The 8,568-nt window shown below is 40.1% G+C and overlaps 1 protein-coding gene and 1 pseudogene across 1 annotated transcript in view; one reads left to right on the top strand and one right to left on the bottom strand.

The window, feature by feature from the left end:
• Positions 1 to 5: 5 nt before the first annotated feature.
• The window catches only part of MIB1 (MIB E3 ubiquitin protein ligase 1), a 155,381-nt gene continuing 146,818 nt past the window's right edge, over positions 6 to 8,568 (top strand). The window contains exon 1 of the mRNA XM_006151595.3: positions 6 to 207. Coding sequence (XP_006151657.1) covers positions 6 to 207 — 202 coding nt within the window. The remainder of the gene's footprint in view (positions 208 to 8,568) is intronic.
• Positions 8,419 to 8,568, bottom strand: part of LOC106735180 (putative 60S ribosomal protein L37a) — a 1,910-nt pseudogene continuing 1,760 nt past the window's right edge.

The raw sequence follows: 8,568 nt of genomic DNA, 5'->3' as shown, positions 1-8,568 counted from the left end.
GGGTAATGGTGGAAGGGGTCGGGGCCCGGGTAGTTCGAGGCCCGGACTGGAAGTGGGGGAAGCAGGACGGCGGCGAGGGCCATGTGGGCACCGTGCGGAGCTTCGAGAGCCCCGAGGAGGTGGTGGTGGTGTGGGACAACGGCACTGCCGCCAACTACCGCTGCTCCGGGGCCTACGACCTGCGCATCCTGGACAGCGCTCCCACCGGTAAGCCGCCGCCACCCGGCCCGGGGCCGCACTCGGTGGGAAGGCGCGGGCTGTGGCGGGCGTCGTCGGGTCGCCCTGCGGCGCGTTGCGCTGGGCCAGCGGACAGGGGAAGAGCCAGAGGGGATTTGGGGTTCAGTATCCAGGGGACAAAAACTTGCCCCTAAGGGACACGATGGCAGCACGGTCACCGGGATGCTTTCAAGCCTGGAAGACACAAAGCACCAGTTAGATGACAGACAGGGTCCCCTCCTTCTCTTGGGAAGGGTTCTGGAGAGGCTTGTCTAATAAGCCTTTGAGATTAATCAGCCACCAAGTGATAACTGTCTGAAGAGAGGCTTGCCTTGCCATATGGTGCTTAGTTGACCGGTTACAATCGTCGAGGGGCCGTTGGTACCTCAGATTTGTTGAGGAACCCTCCCCCCCTTTGCCATCTGTGACACAGTGATTAGGAATCAGTAGCTGAATGCTAGTTGATACTTGGTGGGATTCTTCTTTACCCAGGTTGCTTAGTTTTTAATGTCTTTACGTATCCAGAGAATGAAAAACCCTGAACTCTTGAATCACTTCTTTGGTTAAATACTTTGCCAAGTTGAAGGGACATAAAGGACACCTGATGTTCTTTTGGTTAGTGTCTCAGGCAAAGCCTTATCCACTGACCTAGCAGTGAGTTGGTGTTCTCCATTCACTGAACTTTAGGGGTATATGTGTTACTGACTCTGGAGTTATTGGCTCTCTTGAAATCATTATTATATACAGTTTAATTCAGGGGCCCGCAGGTGGCGTGGTGGTTAGGGGCGCTGGATTCCCACATGACTAATGGCTGACTACAATTCGATTCCCGGACCTGGCGGCTTGCCTTCTTACTCTCTCTCTCTGGTCAAATTGAAATAAACAAATGAATAAATAGGTAAATAAAGTTAAATAAAATAATTCTTTAAAAAATTTAATTCATTTTCAAATAGATTTATCTCGATCAGTAAAAAAAAAACAAGTTAATGTAAGCCATCTCTGTTTTTGACCAATTCTAATAATTGTTTCCTAACTAGTTTATTTATTTATTTTGGCTAGAGGGCCTATGCACTCATTGGAGAGAGGGAAAGTAAGAACTTACCCTCCCCCAGGGGAGAGGGCCAAGCTGTAATCTCTTTTCCTTCATTCTCCTGGGATTTTGGGCTCACATGCTTCTGAGGCTGGTGTGATTTTTCAGGCTGCCGGGTCTGGTACTTGAACAGCTATTGACTTGTGGGAGTCCAGCACCTTAACCACTGTGCCACCTGCTGCCCCCATCTTACCTCCCCCTTGCTTCACGCCCCCAGCTTTTTATACCACAGTATGTGTGTCCCATTGAGAACCCTCCAGCTGTGTCGTTGTGATGCAGTACTACATTCTTCCAATTCTCTATCCTTATTATCCTGGGCACATATGTACTCAGCCAGGTTTTTTTTTTTTTTTTTTTTTTTTTCAAGCTGTCTGTGAGTAACAAACACTAATCTGCCATGTGGGATCTAGCTTCCTATGTATAGTGTGAACCACTATTCTACAGGGCTGGCCATTAGGTAGCCTTTTAAACATTTAAAAAAGAGTGTAGGGGAACCAGCAGTTAGTGTAATGGCAATGTCGCTGAACTCCCATTTAGTTGACCGCCTTTTGAGTCCAGGACCTGGTGGCTTATACTCACACTGGGCGCGTGTGCATGAGTGCCCAAGATCCCGAGAGGAGAATGGAGGAGAAGGGATTGTGGTGTGGCCATCTCCCCCCCCCCCCCGGGGTGATTTCTCGCTTTCTGTTCTTCTGTCGCGCCCTATAGCAAAAGCCTCTCCAAAAAAAAAAGGGTGTAGGCGCATGACTAAAAGAAAATGAAATGAAAAGGCTCAACGGTACAAAAAAGATCAGTCATTATTATTAGTTTCTTGTGTATTCTTACAGAATATTCTGCATATACAGAGTATGCCTATTCTCACAAGCATTTATGTAAGCAGATTCTCATAATGAGAATATGCTGCAGAATTACTCTCCCTTTAAAGTACAAATGGTACTAAACTATATTTGCTCTTCTGCATTTTTGTTTCTTTCACTTAATAATTTAAATTGGTGATTGCTCCATATTAGCTCATTCAAGTTTGTCTTACTCTTAGCTGCAGAGTATTCCAGTGACTGGATGTAGTTACTTATTTAACCAGTACTTTATGGATGGGATTTATATTGTTTCAGGTTTTCTTATTTACTGTGATGCAATAGGTAAATATTTGTGCATATGTGCTGAGTATTTCTGAAGAAGTGGAATTTGCTATATCAAAGTGTGCACATTTTGATAGATGTTGACTAATTGCTCTCCAAAGACATTTTACCGATTTACACTCCCAGCAGCAGCGTATGAGGCATATCCTGTTTCTGCACAATCTTTTAAGTTTTATTATTGTAAGAGCTCAAGCTGAAGTCTACCACAGTTGAAAAATATAGAAGAATTCTTGAAATTATTAATGGTAGGTTTATATTGAAATCTTTCCAGGATAAATAAAAAGTGTAATAGGTTCTGTATTACAGTCATTTAAAAAAAACCCAAAAAAACAACAACCAGGATGTTAATGTTTTCTGTCTCTTACAGGATATAGTATATCTGTCATTAATAGTTAATCTTCATAAAAAAGCAGATTTTTTCAGAAGTATGCCTTAGAATCTTAGTTTCTTTTCTTTTTTTTGGAGAGGTTTTTGCTATAAGGTGCATGCACTTGCCAGAAAGAGACAGGGTCCGGAACTCAGTGATCAACTTCATGGGAGTCCAGCGACATAGCCATTGTGCCAACTGCTGGTCCCAAATCTTAGTTTCTTTTACATGGTAATTTTTTACATTAACTTATGTGTAGTAATTCATCTTGTTCCTCAATTCTTTTATTCTTTCTTTTTTTTTTCTTGATTGCCAGAGGAGGGGTCCTGACAAGTGGCATGGTGGTTAAGGCACTGAACTCCCTTGGCTGTGATTTGAGTCCTGGACTTGACTTTCTTACTTTCTCTCCTTCTATCTCTCTGGGGAGCATGTGTGCCTTGTAGCACAAATGAAAATAATGATAAATAAAATTAAATAAATAAATTTAAAAAACCCCAAAAACTTCAATTCCCAGAGGGTGTGTGCAGAGAGAGAGAGAGAGAGAGAGAGAGAGAGAAAGCATGTATTACCAGCTGGGCCTCAGCTGACTTTTTAAAACAAACATGTAAAAGCATATCTAAGTTCAGGATAGCTTGCATGAAATGCTTGTTGAAATGTATTTTAATTTCTTCAGTGTTTTTTTTTTTTTTTTTTTTAACACTGGAACAAATAGAAGCTCTTGGCTCTGATTTAGCCCAGTACTATAATACAGATTGTGTATCCCAATCTAAAAATCTGAAATCTGATTGTTCTAAAATCTGGAACTTTTTGAGCACTGATATAATGCCACAAGTGGAAAATTCCACACTTGATCTTATGTGGCAGGTTACAATCAAAACACTGTGATAAAAAATACTTTATAAAAGTACCTCCAGGCTATGTGTTTAAAGTGTGTATGAATATGAAACATAAATGAATTTTATTTTTAAACTTGGGTCCTACTTCTTAAGATATCTTCTTATATATGTGTAAATACTTCCAAAATCTGAAATACTGCTAGTTTTAAGTATTTTGAATTAAAGGATGTTCAGTCTGTGCTACTTTCAGTTTTTTCATTTTTCGTTCAAAAATGCATTTATTTTTAATTGTCAGAAGATACATGTGCTTGCCAGAGAGAGATGGAGAAAGAAGGAGAACGTACCCCCCAACTCCCGCCAGAGAGAGACAGAGAGAAGGAGAAAATACCTCCGTGCCCCTTTGGGCATGGTCACACCACAATCTTCTTTCCTATTTCTCTATCCTATCAGGATTTTGAGCATCCACACACACAGGCCTGTATTTTCCAAGCTGCTGGGGTTGGAATCCAGCTCACTTAACTACTAGGCTATGGGGCTAGCCCCAATATACTTAATAGTTAATGTCCATTAACATTTTATTACATTATAAAAGATTTATTCTATTTGTACAGTACTTGAAATATATACATGATATTAAAAAAATCTTTTTTTAGAGAGATTTTTGCTATAGGGCATGTGTGTTTTCTAAAGGGACTGGGAGAGACAGAAAGGGAGAAATTACCTCCCAGGGTGGATGGCCACGCCACAGTTCCCCCTCTTCCATTTTCCCCTTGGGATCTTGGGCACATTCACACATGTGCCCTGGGTGAGCTTTAAGTTGCCAAGTGGGGGACTTGAACCATGGGGACTATGTGGGAGTCCAGCGATGAAACCATTATGCTATCTGCTAGTCCCGTGAAATTAAAAAATTTTAAATTTAACTTTTCAGTTTGGAATAATGCCGGGATTTTTAAAAAAATGCAGAACTAGTAAGAGTTTTTTTTTTTTCTCCTTACCCATCTTCTTCAGATGTTAGCTTTTTTTTTTTTTTTTTTTTTTTTTTAAGGTTTTTGCTGTAGGACTTGTGTGTTCTCCAGAGAAAGAGAGAGAGAATGAGAAGGAAAGTGAGATATCAACCCCCCCCTCCCCCAGGGGGGATGGCTGCATTGTAATCCTTTCTTTTCCTTTCTTCTTCTGGGATTTTGGGCATGTGCAAACATGCTTCCAGTGTGACTTTCAAGCTCCAGGTCCAGGACTTACCAAGGTGTGGTCCACCATGTAGGAGTCCAGCACTTTAACCACCGTGCCACCTACTGACCCTCAGATATTAGTATCTTTGCTTTTTTTAAAAAAATTAATTTATTACTGTTTTTAAATTTTATCAGAGAGAGAAAAAAGGGAAAGTGAGAAAGCAAGCTGCAAAGTCCGGGACTTTAACCGTGGTCAGCCGTGTGGGAGTCTAGTGCCTTAGCCACCACACCACCTCTAGCCCCTTGATGTTAGCATCTTACCAGTATAGTTATGAAACCAGAAAAATCAACACTAATCCAGTAGTGTTAACTGATCTTTAGATCTTTTTCAAATTTTACCACTTGTCCCACTATGGTTCTTTTTCTCGCTTGGGATCACACATTATATTTAGTAGCCTCTTCTAATCTAGGCTTTTTTTTGGTCTTTATCTTTCATGACCATGACATTCACTATTTATCTTATAGACTATCCCTCATATTGGGTTTGTCTGATGATTTCTCATGATTACATAAAGATACATTATGTGTGTTTTGGGCAGGAATCCCATAGAATTGATGTTTTGTCATTCTTAGTGCATCACGTTAGGAGGTACAAGATACGCATATGTCACAGTATCAACTTGGCTAAGATAGTAGTAGTTTTGGGAACCAGCAGTTAGCGTAATGGCTATGTCGCTGGACTCCCACGTAGTCGACCGCGGTTCGTGTCCCGGACCCGGTGGCTTAAAACTCACGCCGGGCGCGTGTGCGTGCGTGCCCAAGATCCCGAGAGGAGAATGGAGGAGAAGGGATTGCGGCGTGACCATCCCCCCTGGGGGGTGATTTCTCGCTTTCTGTCTCTATGTCTCTCTCTATCTGTCTGGCGAGCGCACGCACCCTACAGTGAAAATCTCTCCAAAAAAAAAAAAAAAAAGATACTAGTAGTTTTACCTGCAATTGCTTTTGCACCATTAGTGTAATGCTAACTTGAAAAAAGTTTGTGGGTTTTTTGGTAAATGCTTTTGCCAATGTAAAACCCCTTGGGGATTTCACTGGTGTTTGCGAACCATACTTTAAATATTTTTTTAATAGAGAATTTCTCATTGAGCACAAAGAGGCTTGTGTAAGTGTGCCTTATGTCAGTGTTGTATGTAAAATAAAAAAATAGAATAACTTAAGTGTTTATTAGAAGGAGAATTACTGAATGAACTGTATAATTTGTACAGTGGAGTAGTATACAGAAGGGGGTCCTACTGGGCATGGGCATGCTGCAATCCCTTTTCCTCCATTTCTCCCTCTTTTTGGGATTTTGGGCATGCACATATACATTGTGTGTTTCTCAGGCTGCTGGGAATCAAACCTTTTGGTTGGCCATGTGCAGTGTAGTTTCCTTAACCACCAGGTCATAGTCCATCTTTGACATCATTGATATTTTGAATTGGATAGGATACTTCTTTGTTGTGGGGGTGTCCTGTGCATTGCAGGCCAGTATCCCAGGACTCAAACCATTAGTTGCACCCTCTTGTGACAACTGCAGTATCTTCTCTCTGGACATGGCTGAATGCTCCCTGTCGGGGGAATGGCAAAATTGCCTCTGATGGAAACTTGATGGTTTTTGGGCCAGCAGTTGGTGTAATGGCTATGTCGCTGGACTCTCATGTAGTCGACTGTGGTTCGAGTCCCGGACCCAGTGGCTTAAATTCACATGCAGGTGTGTGTGCGTGCCCAAGATCCCTAGAGGAGAATGGAAGAGAAGGGATTATGGCATGGGCATCTCCCCCGGGGTGTAATTTCTCGCTTTTTGTCTGTCTTTGTCTTTCTGGTGAGTGGACCAGCCTCTCAAAAAAAAAAAAAAAAAAAAAAGAAACTTGATGGTTTAGGCATATCTACTTGTGTTATAAAAGTATGCCATGGGGCCAGCAGTTCGTGTATTGGCCATGTCACTGGACTCTCATGTAGTTGACTGCGGTTTGAGTTCTGGTCCCAGTGGCTTAACCTCATGCCAGGTGTGCCCAAAATTTGGAGAGGAGAATGGAGGAGAAGAGATTGTGGTGTGGCCATTCCCCCTGGGGGGTGATTTCTTGCTATCTGTCTCTCTGTCTCTCTCTGTCTTTCTGGGGAGCACATGTGCCCTATAGCGAAAACCTCTCAAAAAAAAAAGAAAAAGTATGCCATAAGTACCAGATTAAAGGGAGTGGATATATTTGTTGTGAAGGGAGTGGAGTACAGCTGGTAGAAGGGCATTAGGTGCTTTAAGTATTTGGTAATGTTTTATGTCTTGATTAGTAAGTGCATACACATTTGTTATTTCTATACTTTTTTTGGTATGTTTGACATATTTCATAGTTAATTAGAAAAAATTAAAAAACCCACCTTTTAATATATACCAGAAGAAGAACTGAGGTTGCCTTTGATTATTCACTCGTTATTCCCTACTTAGACCCACACACCCACATTATATGAACAGAAAATTTATTATATGTTTGGGAATTTAAAAATGGGAACTTTAGCCAAAAGATTTTTTGAAAATATTCTAAGACTTAGCATTTTGGAGTGGTTGGTTGGATGGCTTCTGAGGTCTTACCATGTATTGAGTATTTTTTCCTAGAGTTTTATGTGGTTCTGTAATATTTTGGCATATAAGCTTATTTTTTTTCTTTTTATGAGATAAATGATATTTTATGTTCTAATGTGGTGAAACTTTGTGAAGATCATTTGGTATATATTTTCATGATATAATTTTTATTTTGTATCTAGATATATTTGGTTAATTTGAGCAAGAAGGTTGTGGAAATAGTATATGAGTTATTATTTAATCAGTTTGGAGTTAATTTTGTGAAGTTTATAATCAAGTAGATATAGTTGACTTTTTATGATTTTTATAGTACTTTTATAGTATTTGGAGGAAAGACATTTTAAAAATAAATTATTATTATTATTATTTTTTAATTTGACCAGAGAGATGGAGAGAGAGAGAAAGTGAGAAAACAAGCCACCAGGTTTGGGACTTGAACCATGGTCAGCTATATGGGAATCCAGCACCATAACCACCATGCTACCTGCTGGCCCCAAGAAATATGTTTTCACTTAATGTTTCTTTTGTTGTCCTTTAACTATATTGTTGTATTGTTACTGGAGAGAATTGAGAAAATGAATTTGAATTTCTAATGATTTTTTCCCTCATTCTTGGTATGGAAAACAAAAAGTATAGATGATAAGATTTACTCGAAACTAGCTTCCAGTAATAGTTGGTTCAAGCTGTTTTGAGGACAGTTTGTCTTTTAATAGAGGAATTTAACCAGTTCATATTCATTGGGATAATTAATACAGGTTGAGTTTCCTTTATCAGAAATGTTTAGGACGTGAAGTGTTGTGGATTTCAGATTTTTTTTTAGAGATTTTGAATATTTATATATATACAATGAGATATCTTGGGCCTGTGACCCAAGCCTGAACATAAAATGAATTTACGTTTCGTATACCTTATACACATAGCCTGAAGGTAAATTTATAGTATTTTTCTTTTTCTTTTTTTTACATAAATTAACCCATTTATTGTAGGCTAGTGATATTCTAAATGTCTATGGAGTTTCTGCTGGTCTTTCAATTCCTTCAGTCTTCTGATGGTGGACTTGACTGTGACAGCCAAAGTGGTGTTGTAGGTCCAGGCACCACCGGCTACCGTTTTCATACAGGAACCACAGTGGCAGAT

The sequence above is a fragment of the Tupaia chinensis genome, unplaced genomic scaffold (assembly GCF_000334495.1).
Source record: "Tupaia chinensis unplaced genomic scaffold, TupChi_1.0 Scaffold000320_2, whole genome shotgun sequence".
Classification (NCBI taxonomy): domain Eukaryota; kingdom Metazoa; phylum Chordata; class Mammalia; order Scandentia; family Tupaiidae; genus Tupaia; species Tupaia belangeri.
This window is presented reverse-complemented; position numbering and strand designations above follow the sequence as displayed.